The sequence below is a fragment of the Tubulanus polymorphus genome, chromosome 7 (assembly GCF_964204645.1).
Source record: "Tubulanus polymorphus chromosome 7, tnTubPoly1.2, whole genome shotgun sequence".
NCBI lineage: Eukaryota > Metazoa > Nemertea > Palaeonemertea > Tubulaniformes > Tubulanidae > Tubulanus > Tubulanus polymorphus.
In genome coordinates this window covers 20180980-20201910 of record NC_134031.1, presented here as the reverse complement: position 1 = coordinate 20201910, position 20931 = coordinate 20180980, and the positions used below count along the sequence as shown (strand labels likewise).

The 20931-nt window shown below is 40.2% G+C and overlaps 3 protein-coding genes across 15 annotated transcripts in view; all 3 read right to left on the bottom strand.

The window, feature by feature from the left end:
* Window positions 1–6638, bottom strand: part of LOC141908747 (dynamin-1-like) — a 39237-nt gene extending 32599 nt beyond the window's left edge. For all 12 annotated transcript variants that reach the window (XM_074798923.1, XM_074798918.1, XM_074798920.1 and 9 more), the window contains exon 1: window positions 6419–6638. In XM_074798923.1, the coding sequence (XP_074655024.1) occupies window positions 6419–6582 (164 nt within the window). In that variant the 5' untranslated portion in view covers window positions 6583–6638. The remainder of the gene's footprint in view (window positions 1–6418) is intronic.
* Window positions 6639–7104: 466 nt separating this feature from the next.
* Window positions 7105–12450, bottom strand: LOC141909030 (uncharacterized). Of its 2 annotated transcripts, none has more exons than XM_074799356.1 (2): window positions 12344–12450; window positions 7105–9533 (listed from the first exon to the last, which is right to left on the bottom strand). In XM_074799356.1, exon 2 carries the CDS (start codon window positions 9427–9429, stop codon window positions 7486–7488), a length of 1944 nt encoding a protein of 647 aa, XP_074655457.1. In that variant the 5' UTR covers window positions 9430–9533; window positions 12344–12450; the 3' UTR covers window positions 7105–7485. The 2 variants fall into 2 exon arrangements, with proteins under 2 accessions (XP_074655457.1, XP_074655459.1); XM_074799358.1 differs by lacking the exon at window positions 12344–12450 and adding an exon at window positions 10067–10429.
* Window positions 12451–12905: 455 nt separating this feature from the next.
* LOC141909266 (WD repeat-containing protein 46-like) lies at window positions 12906–18894 on the bottom strand. Its single transcript, XM_074799656.1, has 13 exons — window positions 18831–18894; window positions 18203–18337; window positions 17475–17552; window positions 17219–17331; window positions 16816–16894; window positions 16199–16365; window positions 15800–15950; window positions 15263–15398; window positions 15078–15177; window positions 14437–14590; window positions 14033–14275; window positions 13626–13721; window positions 12906–13148 (listed from the first exon to the last, which is right to left on the bottom strand). The coding sequence occupies exons 1-13, from the start codon at window positions 18867–18869 to the stop codon at window positions 12906–12908; spliced, it is 1734 nt and encodes a 577-aa protein (XP_074655757.1). The 5' UTR covers window positions 18870–18894.
* Between the last annotated feature and the right edge of the window lie 2037 nt (window positions 18895–20931).

Genomic DNA, 20931 nt, shown 5'->3' with positions numbered 1-20931 from the left:
CATCATGATTCGAAAAAAGTTTTTCCTGAAATTTTCGTCTTAATTTTTGATGCCATGATTTGCAATCGGTAAATTTTCTTTAAATTTCACCCATCAATAATGAACTCAATTCAAACACAAATTTCATTCCAAAATTGGTTGCAACTACCAAATACCGTTAAGAACCGAGCCCCCACGTAATGGAGAGACGGCTACCAACAGTACCGATGGTAATTTTGTTTTCATGTACCGGTAATACGGCTACTGCGTTATCAGCACGACATTATAAGTTATTGATCTTCACTGGCGTTTGTTTTTGATCAATTGGTTTTTAACGCGAGCTGATTTTAATTAGGTATAGAGCACTCTCTCTCTCCTGATCGATACGAAGCGACTGTCATCAAAAATTCCAATCACACGGATATATAATATACAGTTAGGCTTCACTCAAGTCGGATCCAATCAATTCAGAGATAAAACGTTCGGATGTTTGTTCAAAATATCCATCTGATCCTGCGTATGAATTAAAAACCATCCAACTTGGATATCGCTCTCAACTCGGAGAAATATCCATCGCCAACCCCTGAAATTTGCTTCGAGGGATAAGAGATCGCCAGTTTCCGGGACGGCCAACAATTTCCAAAGACATCCGAAAATTTCAGTATCTAAGTTCTAATCTTTAACCTTAACCAGGACAAACTATAAAATTCCAGCAGGTCTGGAATTTATAGTTTGTCGCGATAACATTATCTTACTGATTCTATTCTGATTTATACGTGTCTAAATTCGATTTAAGGGAAATTAGAATTAAACAATCTTTTTCACTTTTGTAGTACACACTAGTTCTTCAATGATATACATTTCCAATAATAAATCATATCCGGCATTATTATATGTAAAAGCAAATACTATGGCATTGATTTCTCAGCAGCCGCAACAAGCGCGCTGTATATAGCAGAAATTGTGCTCTTCTCTTTATTGTAAGTAAACAAGCGTATGACCCTTCAGAAACTGCTCATCAATAACCTGTATACGCGCTACTATATATTACTGTCTCGGCCTTCACTGACGATTAATGTCTTATTAATGGAAGTTTCTACATCGAATTAACCTCGTAAGACGTGTAATAGCACCACTGCGCGTCTAGCTGTTATAAACAGCGGTGACCGAGCTGAAAATGACAACTCCGAACGCTTTTACGGATAACCTGTCAACTCAGATGCATCATCATCATCCTTAAAGCCTAGCTCAGGTCGTTTAGGTGATGATTGCCAATTCGTTGGTCTCAGAGCATTCAGGTCGACTGCGACTCAACCTGATAAACCTTACCAGATACAGTTATCAGTTGTAGATAGACTTGTTCAACAATTGACCATGATAAACAGTTCCCCCAGTAAGACTATTATTACTAATGGCCGGTTTAGGTCAGCCCGGCAGGTTCAGGTCAGCCCGGCAGGTCCAGGTCAGCCCGGCGACTGCCAGCAACCTGTTACCACCACCAGCGAGGATAAAGTAGCGTAGAAAGTTTCTCCATAGTACTGAAGATATTTTATCGAGGCTATTATTCGGTCCAATAGTGCAGCAGTGACATGAAAGTCTTTAGACAATCATTCCACCATCTATTCTTATCTGATTGAGTCGTTTGTTCCCTTATATCTCTCTTCCTCGTGAGCACTTCACGTGGTGGTGGTGTTGTTGTTGTAGCTCACGGAACTCGCTCCTGTGATACTCGACTACATCGAATCGATTGTGATTTCGATACCATAGAAACTGTGACTCTATCGATCGCACAACCACAACCACCTACAGGCACGTACTGAACCAACGGTACCCACGGATCTATCACTGAACACATGAATCCAGTCACTACCTCTAAGCAGCTCCCTTTTAACTGAACACAATAATTGCTTTCATATGAAAAAATTGTTTATAGTATCAACCTCAGATACTTCAGGTATCGGTTTTTTCTTTTTCAAAATCAGGGTTATTACTGGTCATTCCGGGATCTAATGAGTTTTCAAGGAAAAAACTTCCAGGAAGTTTGACCATGATATTGACCATGTTTTAAAAATGTTTGGTCGGCCGCATGCGCCTACCTCTGGATTCACCAATAGGAATCAGTTATCACTTGAAGCAGATTTAAGGACTAAGGTTTTCACTCAGCAGAGTTGTAATCTCAGTTTTATTTCTCAGATTAAAGAGATTTCCTTTCCAAGAAAAGATCAGCATGTACACGAGACGAAAATGACTAAACAAGTATCACGGGTCATACATACATGCATACATCTGCTGTCGTTCTCAAGCTGCAACAAATCATCAAGTAAAAAGAGATAGCAACACACGTAGAAATAATCATACCTGCTATTGCACTTGAGGGTCTAAACTAATTAACGACACCACAAACTAATTAAATAAACCAATCAACAACAAGTCCCATGAGTCTCATCGTACAGTTAGTGTGCTAGGGGTTCAATCAAGAGTTCACATGGAAGCCAGCTGCAGTTTCTGAAAAAATGCCCTGTCAATAATGACATTATTTTTATGCAGCACTAGGTAATTTTTTGGTGATTTTTGCGCGATTTAAAAAAATGGCGGTTTTCCGAAGTAAGACAACTATAGGCGACCTGTGATTAAGGAAATCGTCTCATGCGCACAAATTACCAAATAATACCGAAACAGGAAATCACATTTTGAAATTTTCATATTCCTGGACTCTCTGATAATGAATAAGACTTAATTTGATAGCGTTTAACTGTTTATCAGTTCAGCCGGCAACCGCCTACGCCTGCCGACATCATCGCTTAGTTACATATCATATACCAACAGCAAATTCAGATTAATCAATGTAGCTGATAAACATTCATGAGGAGATCGTGTGTCCCTGTCATCGCAACGCTCTATAACACAGCTCGATACATCGCATTATAACACGGCTCGATACATCGCACCGCGCTATAACACAGCTCGATACATCGCATCGTGCTATAACACAGCTCGCTACATTGCACCGCGCTATAACACAGCTCGATACATCGCACCGCGCTATAACACAGCTCGATACATCGCATCGTGCTATAACACAGCTCGCTACATTGCACCGCGCTATAACACAGCTCACTACATTGCACCGCGCTATAACACAGCGCGATACATCGCACCGCACTATAACACAGCTCGATACATCGCACCGCGCTATAACACAGCTCGATACATTGCACCGCGCTATAACACAGCTCGATACATCACACCGCGCTATAACACAGCTCGATACATCGCACCGCGCTATTACACAGCTCGATACATCGCACCGCACTGCTTCCAGGCAGGCTGTATAGCATCAAATATGCAGATAGGACAGAGAATATGTCCGCTTGAAAAATGACCCAGGGTCCGGAAAATAGTTTGAATGAACTATTGGTTACTTTAACATTTTCATTGAGGACAACATTGACATCCTGGCCCAATTCCCAACATCGGACATAAAAACAGACAGGAGAGGTAAAGAGGAGGGGAGAGGGGGTGGAGAGAGAGAGGGAGTGAGGGGAGAGATCCGTATCAGCGATGATGACGAGGACGAATCGGCAAAAATCAATCATCAAACACACGATCAACATTCTGATCTCACGTCAACGGCGACGGAGTCCCTGCCCCCCGAAAACACGGAAAAATCACATCGCATTCAATCGATCAATCGATCCACCGGTGATAAGTTCGTTTCAACCCACTAAATGAGCCAGTAACCATGGAAACAAACCCGTCGTACTGGCACAGTTGCCAAACCAACGTATATAACCGTGCCCGGCAACGAGAAAAAAAAAGATCAGCAGCGGAAGAAGAGACCGAACTTAAATGTAGCGACTGCTTTTCATTCGTCGACATAAAATCTAATTACGTCAATTTTTGTCATCGTCGTCGTGAGAACCATTTCATCGTCGGTCGGTCGCCGCGGAAACAAGCAGCTGCGTCGTTGAGGAAACCAATTAACCGGGTTCTAACTGAACCACACGGGCGAGTCGATCAATTGATATTCAGTACAAACAAACTGAAATATTCTCATTAATTCTTATCTTATTCGACGTAATTTAGAGAACTATTAAAGACACTCATCGCAGTTTATTGATTCAACGATATAAAATTTAGTAAAATAAACATTTTTCATGCCGAGTAGCTCATATTCAAGAGCTGCGAGCGCTTAATTCTCCGGGGTTCAAAACCGGTAATTTCACTCCCGTAGCTAAAGGCGAAGACTAGGTACATTTTATCATAAAGACTAGGTACATTTTATCATGAAGACTAGGTACATTTTATCATAAAGACTAAGTACATTTTATCATGAAGACTAGGTATTGGTACCTAATTCAAATTCAACCTCGAGCTATCATCAGTATAAATCATGCAAATCAAGGCTTATTTCCCGGTGCTTAATTCAACACTAAAAATCCATGCCATTCGTCAATAAAATTTCACATTCTAATCGCAGGTTTCCACAGTCGCTCAAAATCATTCAGTGTCCGTTCAAAATAGTGTCATATATCCTTCGATACAGTCATGAAGCTAAACCCAAAAATGAAATCAGTCTAAAGTCGAGATTTCTTTGTATCAGTGAACTCTTAATAATTCATATTTAGTTGTGCATGTAGGATTCTACGATTCCCTGAGTTTTCCAGGTTTTCTCCAGCTATCGTACTTTCAGAGGAAGCCTTTGTTTGACCACACAGGCGACAAAATATTGTTTGCCCTGATAAGTTCTAGTAAGTCTCGTTCGCCCTCAGGGGTCAGTTCCACAGTTCTGAGTTAAATTTGATTCTAGAGTTAAAACATTGAAAATGAACTGATTTTAACTCTGAGTTAACTTTAACTCACAACTGTGGAACTGACCCCTGAGGGTGAACGAGACTTACTAGAACCGGACCCAGATTGATAAATGATTGTAGAGCTAGAAATTAGAACAGGATTCTCGGGATTGAGCAACAAGTTCTACTGCTAAGTGATTTTTTGCTGTATACTTATTCTTCACGTGGTTCGCTGTTTTTATTTCTTGGAAAAGCCACATTGACTGAGATATAGTACACAGGCCGATGCTACCACACCAAAAATAGTAATGACATCGTAGCTTGTGATGACAAGACAACTAAATCTAAGCATTTAGGCCAGTGATTGCTACATGGTACCAAATGGCGGATCAAGACTATATGGGTAATACATTCGAGGCCTGCTCGTCATTTTTAACTCAATCCGCTAATCAGCTAAGCCTGAAGCCCTTCAGCACATAAATTAGTCTGTCCAACAGTATCGCAGTAATTGCATTGACAGCGATACTACAGAATATACCCTGATCTCAGTCTTGCTTCCTGGAACGTTTAAAATGATTAAGAATAATTTTGAATTGTTGACGAAATTTTATCTTGTCAGGAAATCAGGATAAATACAGCGAGGTAACCCTGTCGGGTCTGTCCAGTCCTAGTACTAGATACAACCAGTACAGTATTGGCCTATCTATTGAATCCTATCTACTCTATACTTTTTTATTTTTCATTAAGAACTGAAGTGACTGTGTAATACAAGCAATTATCTCAAACAATTGCTTGTAGGTGTAACATACTGAGGTGTGAGTGTTAGTACTACAGTACGAGTCACCACAGGAGAACTCCTATCAGAGTTGTTGGTACAGCAAAAAATATCGATCAGAGTCCATAACTTTTAACTCAAATTACTGGTGTAATTGCTATTGGTCATTCTAATCTTCAATAAGGACAACAATTCAAACTTGACCGATTTAGGCTTACACTTTTTCAAGAAAAAAATTAGGCATTGGCCTATTAATCTAAACTTAAAGGAAGGCCTATCAGAGTTGTTGGTACAGCAAAAATTATCGATCAGAGTCCATAACTTTTAACTCAAATTACTGGTGTAATTGCTATTGGTCATTCTAATCTTCAATGAGGACAACAATTCAAACTTGACCGATTTAGGCTTACACTTTTTCGTGAAACTGGGCCCTGGCCTATTAATCTAAACTTAAAGGGAGGCCTATATTTCAATATAGTAAATAGCCTAAAGTATAAACAATATGACATATTTATTTCATAGATACTGGATTAAACACATTTTAGTTTTTGCAGTACCAGCAACTCTGATACAAGCTCCTGTAACAAACACATCTTCCAGGACTGGGTGAACTCTCTGTACTAGGCCCTATGCTATATGTGGACACTGTCACTGGCTGATATTGATAAGAAATACATATAGTTTTATAATTCTAGAAATCTAGCTTAACACCTTGCAACTATTAGGCTATGGTCTCAATCAATCGGGGTAAATGTTGCTGTCTTTCACTTCCAGGAATAAACTAACTACTCAGGCACGACGAGCATGTGATTGTCAACACCCCCTAAATACACTAACTGGACTGAGTAAACCCGGAAGAGTAATGACTCACCTCCCGACAAAATTCTCCAGAACGCTCGATTTTCCAGCGCTTTGACTTCCAACAACAGCGATTTGGGGCAAATCCAAACTTAACGGGACACCTAGCGATGCGAATGCATCTTGTAGTTTATTGACGAGGGGGATGAGCTGTTCCATCCCCGCGTTTCCAGCCATTTTTCAGCGTATTTTAACGTCGATTTAGTGAGAGAGAGAGCGATTTCCTGAAAATGGCGACTCCTGTCAAAATGGTCTCGATACCCAGCCGTTAAACGCACCAGGTATGGTGCACCGTTAGGCGATCGTCGTTGTATCCTCAATTGCCGGAGCTGGCTCATTTACTGATCATTAGACTGGTTGCCTGTCAAATTCTGCTACGCCACCTGGTCATCGGTAACCAGTCTAACTGATCAAAAGCTGAATCGCATCTTCACCCATCAAGGGATTCGAACCCACTACGCTAAAGCTGTTCCCCGAAGCGAGTTCGGGAGTGATACCGGACCCCTGGCAAGCGAGGATGGCTGAATCGATGCTAAAATCTCTGGATCGAGCTGTTGGGTTCGAATCCTGGCATCAGCAATCTATTTATTAAGTGTATGGCATAAAGAGCAGTCCATTCATAACGTGGTTGAAATTCCAATAAAACAAAAAAAGCAAAATATTCTCGTAAGACTACGAGTATTCAAATATTTATTACGATTTATCTTATTCTAATTCTAACACACAAAGAGATCTATTAGTAACTAATTTAATCATGATCAATAGATTCGTTCCTCCTAATCGGCCGGGTCATTTTGTTAACCGCAAAAATATTTGTCATCAGTTCATTTCTATAACTACCGAATGTAAAGGTGGCCGACCAGGGCCCAGTTTCAGCCTAAAACGGTTAGGTTTGAATTGTTGTCCTCATTGAAAACATGAAGTAACCAATAGCAATTACACCAAAAAAATTGAGTAAACTTTTTTGTGAAACTGGGCTCAGGTCAACTTTTATACTCAGCAGAAGTGAGAAACGAAGTATCAATTTTTGTTAGCCTCAAAACTGTGCAACTATAATCTCGATATTTTTCTTTTCTATAATTAAAGCGACAATATCGAATAACTCGGTGCGAACGAACAACGTCGCGTCGAATCTTCGAAATTCAAATGAGACACGAGCATTTCGAAATCCTCAAAGTTCCTCTCGCAAAATTCGCACGTGAACAACTTATCGCTGTCGACGACCGGCGTGTGCAGAAAACTATCGGTCGTCCACAATTCTTTCAAAAAGTCGATATTCTCTTCCGATAAAATGGCCTCCAACTCGCCGTCGGTGAACGGTAACAAGTCGTCGATGTAACTCATATCGCTCGTATCCATGATATTGTGCTGAGGGCTTTCTACGACGACGTACGGAGGCAACGACGCGGTCGCGTCCGAATCGGCGCCGCATGGTTCTTCGTAATCGTCCTCCTCCGTCATCTTCATCATAGGTGGCGCTATAGCCGCCGCGTCGCGAGTTTCCGCGTTCGCGACCGCCGGCGTTACGGTAGACGGCGTTTCGTCGGCCGAGTCATCTGCGACGTTCAATTTCACCGGAACGCCTTTACGCTTTGACGTTCGTCGAGACGACGCTGATTCAGCGTCTTCAGTGATTACACACGACACCGATTTTAACAATGATTCATTCTTTAAAACGCTGAAACCGTTCGTCGACGCGGTACCACCGGCGCCGTTCGTCGACGCGGCACTACTGGCGTCATTCGTCGATACGATACTACCACAGTTGTTATTGTAATTCGGATGCGCGCGACGATGGTGTATTTTTAACATTGGAAACGAGATCATCTTCGCTCCGCAGAGTTTACACGCGAATGGCCGAATACCGGTATGTATGCGTTCGTGAACGATGGCCACCGACTGACGTTTGAAACACCGGCCGCAATGAATACACTGATGGCGCTTCTCGGCGCTGTGCGTCAACGCGTGCGAGTCCAACTCGAATCGTTTCACGAACGCCTTGTCGCACAACGAACACTTGAACGCCTTGTCCTCCAGGTGGCGTTTAACGTGGTCGTCGCGTACGTGTTTGTACACGAACGTCTTCGCGCAGATGCCGCACTTGAACTGTTCGTCTAGCGGCGGTGGTTCGTGAATGAGCATGTGTCGCTTCAACAAGCCGCGCGTCGTGAAACGTTTCGCGCAGATCTCGCACGCGAATCTAAACTCCTTGTTGTGCGTCTTTTCGTGTTGGTTTAAGAGCGCGCGCGTGCCGAACGCTTTCTGACACGATGCGCACGCGAACCGTTTCGTTGCGTCGTGCCGCGTAGCGTGCGACGTCAGTTGAACTTTCTGCGCGAACGTCGCGCCGCAGATATTACACGCGTAACGATCAGTCAACGAGTGAATTCGATGGTGTAAATTCAACGCGCTTTTCGTCGAGAACGTCTTCGCGCAAATCGAACAATCATTATTTGAATTCTTTCGAATTTTTTCGATCGTCGATGCATTCGATAACCGAGACTTTGTACGAACGTCACCGTTATCCGAACTGCCAGCGTCGTGCTTCTTTTTGAAGTGTCGTTTCAACGCAGTTTCGTCGCGGAAAACTTTCGCGCATTCCTCGCACGCGAACGTCGCGTCGCCGTGTTGTCGTTGAACGTGAGCGTTCAATTGAACACGCTGCGCGAACGCGGCGTCGCACTGATCGCACGTAAATGGATATTCGTTAGCGTGGATTCGCTGATGGACTCTCAACGCGTTTTTCGACGAATACGACTTACCGCATGTGTCGCACGTGATCGCGACGATCGCGTCCTCGCCGATGTTGTGCGAATGTTTGCTGCGTACGTGCGCCGTGAGCAACACGAGTTGCGGAAAACTCTGCGCGCAGTAATCGCATCGGTACGGATTGTCACCGGAATGCAACCGGCTGTGAACGTTCAACGCTTGCTTCGACGAATACGCTTTCTGACAAACGTCGCAGAAAAACTTCGAGTTGATCGCGCCCTTTCGTCGCCGACTCTGGGGTTCTTTACCTGTCATTTTGTTTCCTTCTCGAGACTAATCTCGGAGGTAGGAAATCTGCGAATTAATATCCGTCAGCGATTACGGTTACGACCCGTGGTTACATAGCCAGCATTCACATTCTGTAAAGAAAAAGAGATGAAATATAGATTAGAAGAACTGAAACGAAGCCTAATTCAGGTCGACTAAGATCCGATCGGATCGTCGGATCGTAAGCAGTCAAGTCGAGATTTAGGCAAAAAAAGTCACACCTTGTTTCTCGACTCTGTATAGCTTTAAGAAAGTTGACCCGGCCGGCCGCCTATCGACCCTGTACATAACTTTTTTTAAAATCGTGATCAATTTTACCACAACAGACCCGGCAGCTATAGAAATGAACTGATTACAAATTGTATTATAATTAACAAAAATAACCTGGCCGCTACGGAGAAACAATGTACCATTTTTGCTAAGCCTTATCAATCAGGAACCTTTTTTGACACCGGTGTAATTCTAGTCATGTCGAAAGTCAGGGCATGTCTGATGACCTGAGACTGGCTTTAAAGATGTAATAGGTTTGATTGACTATATATTCAAACTTTGCTCATCCAAATCATGATGATAACATGAGTAATAATGAGATTAACTTCTACCCAAATTAAAATAGGCTACTTACATCATCCGTAATAAAATCCATCTCACGGTTATTGTTCGAACATTCGACCTTTGAGTAAGATTAAAACAAAGCCCAACAACAACACTATAACACTGGTCGCTGATATATGTATTTGGAGGTTTGCAATAATAAGTCATCCAGCCTGGGAACCAACTATAGAATGTCACAGCATAGAAAATTGCCGTAGTTTAGCTAATCAGTTGTGTCGAGCAAATAATATCAACAATGTAATGACCATAAACGTTGTAGGGATGGGCAACAGTACTCTGTACCACGTATACTAATTTATCTAATCACTCTCTAATAGTCTACCAAACCAAACAATTCAGTCGATAAAATCACTGGTGGCTACAGGGGGTGTCTGCGGAGTCTCGACACCCCATCAACCCCTTAAATTTTGAGGACCCTTAAAATTCTATCCCCAAAATTATGGACTGAACATTTTTGGAAAATAACAAAATTTTGTTTTGGTGTGTTGTTTAACAAGCACTAAAGAAGTTCTAAAAACTTGTTGTTTAAACGACGTAATTGCGGCGAAGCTTGGAAAATAGCCCTAAATTTCTCAAGTGGACACCCCCTCCTGTCGACCCTGAATCTACCCCTGAAAATTACTACACTTCCATCTTGTTGAAATTACATACCCAGTAGTTGAATCCGGAGATCCAAAATTCACAGAAATCGGTTCCTATTGCGTGAAAAATGTTCTCGAGCAAGAAACATTCAGGCGGCAGACATCACCGAAATGGCAACGTTGAGAATTCACAGATTTTACTTAACGTTCTCCCTGACTGTGAAATACCATAGAAGTGTATTCGAGAACACTTCTATGGAATTACTGATTTATTTCACTTCAAAGGAACACCGCTTAACCAGTTAAACATAAAAACATCCAACTCACTTTTTCCTCAAAACGCACCTGGACCTAATATAAGCCAATACATTCCAAATCAGAGACACCACAATTACCATAGCATTCAACCAGTATTCAAACATCGAACTCACTTTTTCTTGAAATGGCCAACACACATCCAAAACTTTACAGAATTTGCTGATTTTCGCATTTAAAGGAAACCTGCCTAGATGCTCTTCACCCTAACAGCAAAAATACCAACCTCCCAGGTGCGTTACAGTAGCAGTTCCCACCTTGTTACCCCCGGTTATATCTATGCATGATATAAATAAAGTTTTAATGCCGTTCATCGTCGAATGAGGCGGTTCAACATTGAACTAAACGCAGTTCGTAATGAGAGGCAGAAAGTCAAAACCACGCTATAACGAAAACCAGACTACCCCTACAATCAGACCCCTACAGTTTCTACTTCCCAGAGCCTCTCAGTTAAAGCAAAAGCGTGAAATTCTCTTTTGATAAAAGTGTTTAGAGTATCATGTACTGCCTTTAGTTTTTGCACGTAATTTGAAAAATATAAAATCCTTTCATAAGTGAAGAATAGAAGCTGCGAATTTTTGCAAAAATGTTTCTGAATTTTTGGTCTTATTCTAAAAGCCTTTTTCTTTGCATAATTTGTAAGACTTTAAGCTCTGGCAAGTTAGCAGAGGAATACCGGTAAGTAATATGAAATAATCTAAAAAAAAAATTAAATATAGGCCTATACATGTTTGTAGGCCTACTATGTATAGGCCCATGTTCAGCTAAGGGCTGTCAAAAAAAATTAAATTATCTGTGGCTATTATGTCTGTCACGAAGTCGAAGGTTCAGAAGAAGCCTTTACCCAAAACACTCCAAATGCAAATAGTCTCTTTACAAATCCTACGGGCCTAAGAGAAATTTGTTTTCTTCTTCGACTCCCCAAATTCCTGAATCTGATATTAATATTCAGAACTCATTCTACTACTACATTGTGAGACAGCGATCACACGGCTTTTTCATCAGTTGAAGTTCATTATCAATCCATTCCAGGCTACAAGACCCACTACTGTGGAATCATTCATATCGAAACAATATAACTAACATTAACAACGTTGTAAGTAATCACAGTCTACGAACAATTTCTTTTATTCCATTTCACCGAAAAAAAATCGAAATCGGTAAACATGGAGGCTTGATAGAATTGATAACTTGTTTTTCTATCTCATTTCTGTGAATGAATCATCGATCCATCGATCGAATCGAGGATCGAAAGTACGAAGACTGAGAAGAGTTAAAAACCGGCCGGAAGTAAACGAACTGTCAGAAATAACTTCGATAAAACGAGATAAGATCTTATCAACTGCTTATCTGAATCATTCTCCGAGAGGAAATCAGTGCGGCATACTCACGTCATTATACATCCTCATTTTAACGTTTACGGCGCCGTGTGCCATTAAATATCCGCCGTGATTCGCATTTGACAATGCAACATTTGAACTTGTCCACAAAAATAGCCTTGATGGATGACCCGGCCACCTAGCGGCAACGACCACTCACTGCGGGTTCGAGTCCCATGTTTTTAGATGTTTTTGTAATATACTCGCACTTCATCATCGCTATTGAAAGTAATATTTAACCACGACTCCTACACTTTGTGAATAAGCCAATAAAGAGTCGATTTTTGAACTATAGAGTTCACAGCTGAGCTGATCCTTTTCGGATGCAACGTTTTCGACCACAAGTTGTGTTGTTTTATGCTCTCCTCTGTCTGATCCATCACTCCTTGACCCTTTTTCATTTTAGTTCATACAGCTGGGACACATGCTTAAAAGTCGGTGAACTGGGGTGCGATTTTATGGAAAAATATCTAAAACACTTCAATTCAACCCATAGGTTTCAAATTTGATCAAGTTGGATCTCAATCGTCAATCCTCGCAGCTAATAAACACACTTTACTCTTTTTTTAAATATTCATCTCTTTTCAGATTTATTAAAACGATCGAAAACAGTTTTATTTTTTATAACATACGACGATTGCTCCTCATCGTTATTGGAGTTCACTTTCAAATTAGCTTGAATCTTTTTTATATTCTTCAACTGTTTCGTTTTATCTTCGAATTTCACACCGCTTTTTCGCTTTTCAATTTTGCCAGCTTTGCTTCGACCTTTCTTCTTGTGTTTTAAGATGACGTCGATATTTTGCGGCTTTAAGAACTGCAAAAATCCATCAGTTAGTGAATCAAGCAGGATATTTCCAAATATAGAACCAATGAGGAATAGAACCCACAGAAAAAATGTAAGATGAAGTTAACATTTCAACTTAAATCTACCAGCCATTTTGAGAAACTTTATTCATCTCTGTAAAATGGCTGCTAGAAATAAGTCGAAACATTAACATCCTCATACAGTTTTTCTCGTGGGTGATGATAACGAATTAATTCATTAACTGAATAATTAGACTATCAACTGTCTATGAAGAACCAACAGAACCAGGGGCTGCAGTTGCTCAAAAGTTTGATAACCGGCAGATTAGTACCATATTAACAATGAAATTTTCATTGTCTCTTTATCAACTATGTATTGGTTAACTGTAACCAACTTTTGAGCCACTGGCCCCTGATGTTCTTTGAAGATATAAACTATTACACTAGTTATTCCAGTGAATAGTTCGAAAATCACTGTGTTCCGTACCTTTAGCTTATTGTGTTCATTGACCTTGTCTTCTAATGTCATGACATCTACTTCTCCGAGTTGTTTAGGGTTCAACGATATCAGATCTGGTTGAATCTAAAAATATTCAAAACATTTAAAGCTTGCCCTAGTCCACGTTTATGAAGCGACATAACACTCAAATGTTTGGTGTTGCCATCTTTTCTGAAAGATGTTATTCCAGATTTGCCGGAATCTATAAACATTCAATTGCGTATCAAGAGAAAATAATATTACAACATAACAACTGAGCACCACTGCTATACTCACAGTTTTAACCTTTGGAGTCCGTTATAACCTCCGGAGCTTTATTTCAGAGAATTTCACGAAAAAGGGGAATTTAAATCGTAATATTTACATTCCCAACATAGCGTAGATTGCATACATACCTTTTCCAGAAGCATCTTAACTTCAGCGTTTCGTCTTTGCTTCCTATTCTCGTATGGATTCGACTCTAACGCGTCAAAGTTCGCTTCACCAGCGCCGGGTATTAAAAGACTTGAAAATCCGTTGCCGTGTCCGACACCTAAAACATCTTCGAACGGACAAAACTGCATGTTACTGATCGGCGAAGACATGTTGTGTTTCATGTACGGAGAATTCACCGTGGTTTTACAGCAGTCCTTATAAACCTACAGTACAAATATACCACGGTTATTAAAACAAGTACCGGAACAGAAAATATATTTTGAACCAATACACTAAAGAAAATATTCAAATTAACCAGAAATTCATTAGAAGAGTTCCTCAACTCAATGAACCTCTTTCAAATATTTATCATCTACGTATTTACCTCAACGACGTTTCCAATACCAGCAGATAACAAGTCTGTTTGACTGAAATTCAAATGGCAAGCAGCTGCTCCAACTTTGTAAGACTGTAACTGTTTATAAGTTCGTAAATCCCATAGTTTCATCGTCCTATCCAATCCTGATGTGGCCATATAACTGAAATGAAAAATCACACTTTTAAGCAACTGTTGAATCGAGATTTTTAATGAAGTCCAATAACACGTGTATGGATAAACATAACCGAGTTGAGTGATGTAGCAAGCCAAGATTGTTGTGATCAGTTATAACGCTGCCATCCATTTTAATGCCATTGCTCGCTTAACTCCAACATTTTACAGAGAACAAACTTTCTCAATCAAATTCAATGAACATACACTGTTCCATTCTTTCCAAATGAACTGTAGTTGACTCTGTAAAGTCAGACTTTTTGGATTCGAGGGTGATAACAGATATATATTATATATATTATACAGTGCCAGAAAAATATCTCAACAAATATTCGAGTTGATTGGATATCTTGGTATTTTGTCTAAAGTAAAATATAACCAGGTATTGAAGAAGAGTGGGCATGGTAGTCAAGATAAAGACTAAAAGGGTTAACGAAGACTATTCTGCATATCAATATTGAATAAGCAATACTCACGTGCCACTGTTATCAACAGCTAATGACTGGATACCACCACCGTGGCATAACATTTTAACAAGGTGTGTTTTTTTATTCGGAGACCACAACGTGACGGTTCCTGAATCGAAATGAAAAATACAGCAATGAAAACTGAGACATGAGAACTAAAAAGTTGATAAATAATTTTTAGTACTTGTACTCACCTCCCGAATGACCTAAATGAATGATTGCGTTGGATCGATTTTGACACATTACGTTCAGACGACCTTCTCTCGTCGGAATCGTCGCCACTTTTTGACCGACCGATACATCCGTATAACTCAAAAAACCTCGGGCACTCTGAAATAGACACAAATCAAATTCGATTAACATTTAAAATTCCTATATTTTTACCACTCGGTTATCGTCGTGGATCTGTTTTCATTACAGCTTCTTACAATTTATTGGAACAATGAGTATTGATGATTTAAAAACCCGGGCTAAAACAAAACAAAGTTTCCGATTGGCTAGCAATGATATCATCTATTCTAAGCGACCCATATAGCACTCAGGCTTGCTAGGCAGGGTTTCATACTGTGGCAGTCTCGATGCCATCAGGTTCAAATCCCTACCGGGGAAGATGACCCGACTCATACTATGGTATCATACTGACTCATACTATGTCCTGGAGACGGAATGTAGCATTCAAAGCAACTTTATCCTAGCTGATATTCACCGACAAGCGTTCATTATTGACTCACCGATGTGACGAGAAGGAAGTGATACGGTAGAAATTCCATGCGTAAAACCTCGTTTAAATGCTTCAGACAGTGCAACTCGATGCCCTGATTGTCATAAATGAACGTCCATTTTTTCTGCGCGACTGCGAACATCGTTTCAATATGTAACCACCTATAAGAACATAGAATTGTACGTCAATGGCATTAGTTCTAGTATAATCTTCGGAATAAATATGACACGCCATAGGTGACAACGGTTCTCGGACTCCAATTCAAACCTGAAGTTTCATCAAGATCGACTCACTATTAACGAAGCTGCGTAGCTAAAAGACAGATACATAGATATATACAGTCAGACCGACTGTGAATAAGAGTCTCACTGAAGCCCGAGAACCTAAGAAACTCTGAAACATAACCTACCGCGTATCTTGTACAGTTTCCATTACGTTCATTTCACACATTAGTTTTTTTGTTTGCCAGTCCATAGCGGCGACGTGTCCTTTATTTCCGGCGATCAATAAAAAACGCCCATTGCGACTATAATTCATCCGATACGGACCAAACTGACCGAGTTTCAATTCGAAAAACTGCGAACAAAAATTGAAATTTTGGTGCTTTTAACGGACACAACAAAACCTGCATTAGAATCAAAGTTAAGAGGTATCTGGATGGTATAAACTTAATACATTAGGTAATTAGAATAATATTTCAACAACAGAATTCATCACTTAATTCGGATGACTAGGGACTGCGCAGATTTCTAAGTAGATTCCGAAGTATGGACGATAGTTAAACCCTTTCAGTGCTAACAGATGATTTATACACTGCTCTGCGGTGTAGGCGCACTGAAAGGGTTTTAAACTGGCCAGATGGATGAGAAATATTTCACTCGTTATTAAGCAAGTTCTACTGTATTCCAAAAATATCCGAGTTGAACGGTTATCCATAATTTGGTCAGATCCGACACTTGACCATAAAAATCTAGAAAGTTGTATGAATCATTACTCATAAATGTGTATTAATTGAAAATAAAATACCTTTTGCGCACTTGTTATATCGACTGCATCAGCAATATCATGCTGTGATATCATATATGAGTCGTCTTCATTTAAATAACTGGTGATAAAACAATAATTCATATCATTAGAATTATAGTGACCTGGAAGCCCGTTGATGACATAGGCCTACGAGATAAAATCTTATGAATTCGACTTTTTCTTATGTAAACGTCCGAGTTAATTATTTCAAATTTTGACCTATTACGTGGAATGTGGAATTATTTTTCAAGTTAATTATGACAACATAAATAACTCAAGTCGAAATCATGATTATCTCGTTTAATGTCAGCAGTGGGCATCCGTAGACCTCTCACGTCCACTGCATTGAATTAACTGGAGTTAAGTAAAAACTTTGCAAATCAAACAGTTTTGATTTATTTACCCGGGTTCCTCGGTGTGCAGAAATTCTGTTCTCGCCGCCTGCTTTGCAGCGTGTTCAAATTTACTTTGCTTCACATTGAGATGATGCTCTGCGTATCTTCCTTTTACTCCCCTCTTAAAAAATAGATCATGCCTCAACTAGTTATCGGGGTTCTGATCATCGCATACATAAAATGTAAACGAACTAGGAAACTTTTAAATAGGTGACAATTATTGATGAATTAGAAACATTTTGTTCCAATGCTTATTTAACTCACCATCGAAAATGCTTTGCCGTGTTTATATTTCGCAACAGTTTTTTGACTGATCGGTTTATCACCGGGAAATTGATCCTCCTTTAATGAGATTCAATTGAAACGGAATTGAAAAAAAAGATAAAAATCAACTGAGTTCAACTCAGTTTATTATTCAAACATTCGTGGCGCATATAAAATTCATAAGAATGACATTTGATGTTATATATGACAAGCTCAGATCATCATGAAGTATCAAAAAGTACAAAAAATGCATAAACAGATTTTTAATAGCACTAATCATTGCACATCGTTCTAACTCTATGTACGTGCAGACAACTTAGTTATGGCTTTTTTCTAAAAGATGGCGAAACATTCGGCAGTGCCAGGTCGCTGAAGGTGGTCAGAATTTAGAAATAATATTCCTAGCTATTTTCCTCAAGGACACATCATAATAAATAAGGTCTTGATAATTAATAACCAATAAATGGTTTCGTTTTATTTGAGTTGCTTCAATTTTTTTACCACAAGACCCCAGCACGCTGCAATTCAACCAGGCCCACAGAAAAAAGATTAAGAAGTCAAACATCTAAAAGTCCAGTTTCACAAAAAGAATTAGCTCATTCTTAAATCCATTCGATTTCTACATTGATTCAGTTGACAGTTAATAGATTTATGTCTCCTTAAACAGAAACTGGACCTTGATTAAAATAAAAACTGGTCATAATAAAACCTAGCCAAGCAGATCTCACCTCACGAAGATTTTTGAAATTTCTGAGTTGACTATCAGCATCTTTTCTCGTCTTTTTTGAGGGAGTCACTTTTTTAAAGAAGTTCGCATCATTGTTTTCCATCCTTTTCTTCGGTTTTGTTGACTGATCCACAACCTATGTAATGGATATATCATAGAATCACCTTTGAAGAATGAATTTTGTGGTGGTCAGTAGGGCCTAGCTGTTTCACTGATTGTAACAGGCAAATTTTTCCACTAAATAAATCAATTTTTCTGATCTTTCGGGTTCGTCGGTCTGTTTCGGTTTCATTACATTGACGTGACCACTTCTGGCGTTGAATGTCAACGCGGTGGAATGAGGGCAATGTGTCTATTGAGGGGACGAGCAGATGAGTTCCGAGGTTTCACTACGCGGTTATCAAGATGGGTTCCACTCGTGACTCAAGAGTCAAGTGTAGTCCTCTCTTCTAACGAAAAACGAGTTTTTGTACTGGACTGGTCGTTTTCTGTACGCGGGACAACGAAACCGCGGTCGCAATAAATATAACTTGTTCAAGTTTAAGATCTAGAAATATCATCTGTGTAGGAGTGGTTATTTTTGTGACAGCGACAAAAAGCGTCTCGAAGAAAATCGGACCAAAACTTACTTTTTCATTCGAGTTCACGTTATCCATGGAGGTCGCCATTTTGCATTGGTCAGCGCCCTCACTAAAAAACGGACCCCACTGGAAACCGACTGGAAATCGACCGGAGCCGACTTGAAACCAACCGGAGCCGCTCGCGAACATTTTTACTTTGAAAATTCAAGTAACTTCGAAACGAATCATTATGTTTGTAAAGAGCGTGCTTTTCATAGGAATAAATTCTTTGAATATTGCATAGAATATAAAAACCAAATCTAATCGAAAAGTATACTGGCCGACAGAGGGCGGGCTGGCGAGACTCCAATAGACTGGTTGCTGGCCTTCCTGCGAATGCAGGTGGCGCAGAATTGGAAGGCAACCAGTCTAGTGGCGCGCGACGCAATATCTAAATGGCGTACTTAATCATAGGAAAAGCAAAAACTTTGCCTATACAAACATTGCCACCCTCCTTTCCGACCCCTGAAATCAGTATTTCAATATTTGGTAAGTGTTTGTATCATTGGTTTAAATGGAAAAAAATGTTCAAAAATATTCCATCTCGGATATTGTGGGTAATCATATTATTTTAGAGGCACATCGATCCTACGCGCCACGCCAGCATGGTGGCGCTCAGTCAAGCATATCGTCAAATTGCATCCTGATATTTCTAGACCACGTTGGGCTTCAATCACCTCGCTGTGTTGTAATGAGTTTGTTCTAAAATGATTCCATCGACTGATTTCATCGAACAGTGTAAGTTTATTTCATCTTTTAAATATGTTCTCTTCATCGCGGTTTCTGAATGAAACAATATTTATACTGTTCGATTCTTCATTACTTTCTTGTTTATATTTCACGTTCAACTCAGGATGCAAAACTTAAAGTTTGGATAACCCAGTGAATAGATGAACTGCAGACTGGGAGCGATCAATTTAATTTGTTAGTTTGAACTTTAAATTTGATATTTATGCAATTATTTCTAAGGAAAGAAAACAATCTTAGATTTGTCTATTATAGGTATCACTTCAACATGTTCAATGGGAACGTTGATTCAGCACAGGAAAACAAGGAATCACTCTTGGATTCTGCACAGGACAACGGGAATCAGTGTTTGACAATCAGACTTTTGGATTCGGCAATGAACATCAGGAATCACTCTTGGATTCAGCATAGGACATCAGGAATCACTCTTGGATTCAGCACAGGACATCGGGAATCACTCTTGGATTCAGGACAGGACATCAGGAATCACTCTTGGATTCAGCATGACATCAGGAATCACTATATGTGGAAATTCAAGATAAGTTACATTTATCTTTATTTATCGGTTGTTGAATTGATGTTAAGGAACCAGTTTCATAATGATTTTATAAACCATGTTTTGAAATGAAGTCACAGAAACCTGTTGCATTTATTCAATCATTTCAAATGTCTTTATATCGGTGAATATTTGGCTAGGATTAGTTCATGGTGGGATTGTTATTTCTGTAAGCGGGTTTACAGGTTTTCTAAATTGTGATCAACTCAAATGATGTTATTTCTAATCAATATGAAACTGGTTCCTGATGTCAATAATGTTATCAATCATGTTCCTTCTTGATAATCAGATCATGTGTATCTTTAGAGGTAGAATTTCTGTGGATTAAACTGCTGTACTTATTTCATACTGATTGAACAGTTACAGATACATGTAACATTGTGTACAGATACAGAGTACAGATCACTGCATTACTTCATCCTGTGATTGAACAGTGATTTAATGTTCTCTCATCTTCATTAGATTCCCATCCGTCTAACTAAAACATCAGAACATTTCAACTCATCTAACCGCGGGGTTCGGGGAGGGTGGGTAGGGTTGGTGGGAGGGAAGGGGAGAGGGAGGGCGGGAGGGATGGGGTGAGGGAGGGTGGGAGGGATGTGGTGAGGGAGGGAGGGATAGGGTGAGGGAGGGAGGGATAGGGTGAGGGAGGGTGGGATGGATGGGTCGAGGGAGGGCAAGAGGGAGGGCAAGAGGGAGGGTGGGAGGGAGGGGTTCTAGGTGCGAGGGTGGGATGTAGGGGTGGGGCGGTAGGGGGTATGGTGGGCTGGAGAGAATGGCGGTAGGACTTTGGAGGGCAGGGTATGG

Excerpts from the sequence above, each read along its gene's own strand:
- LOC141909030 (XM_074799356.1), bottom strand. The coding sequence starts at position 9,429 with ATGACAGGTAAAGAACCCCAGAGTCGGCGACGAAAGGGCGCGATCAAC.
- LOC141909266 (XM_074799656.1), bottom strand. The coding sequence starts at position 18,869 with ATGGCGACCTCCATGGATAACGTGAACTCGAATGAAAAA. Across the intron at positions 17,332-17,474 it reads ACGGCAAAGCATTTTCGATG|AGGGGAGTAAAAGGAAGATA; the intron begins GTGAGTTAAATA and ends CTATTTTTTAAG. Across the intron at positions 16,366-16,815 it reads ATATAACAAGTGCGCAAAAG|TTTTTCGAATTGAAACTCGG; the intron begins GTATTTTATTTT and ends TTTTGTTCGCAG.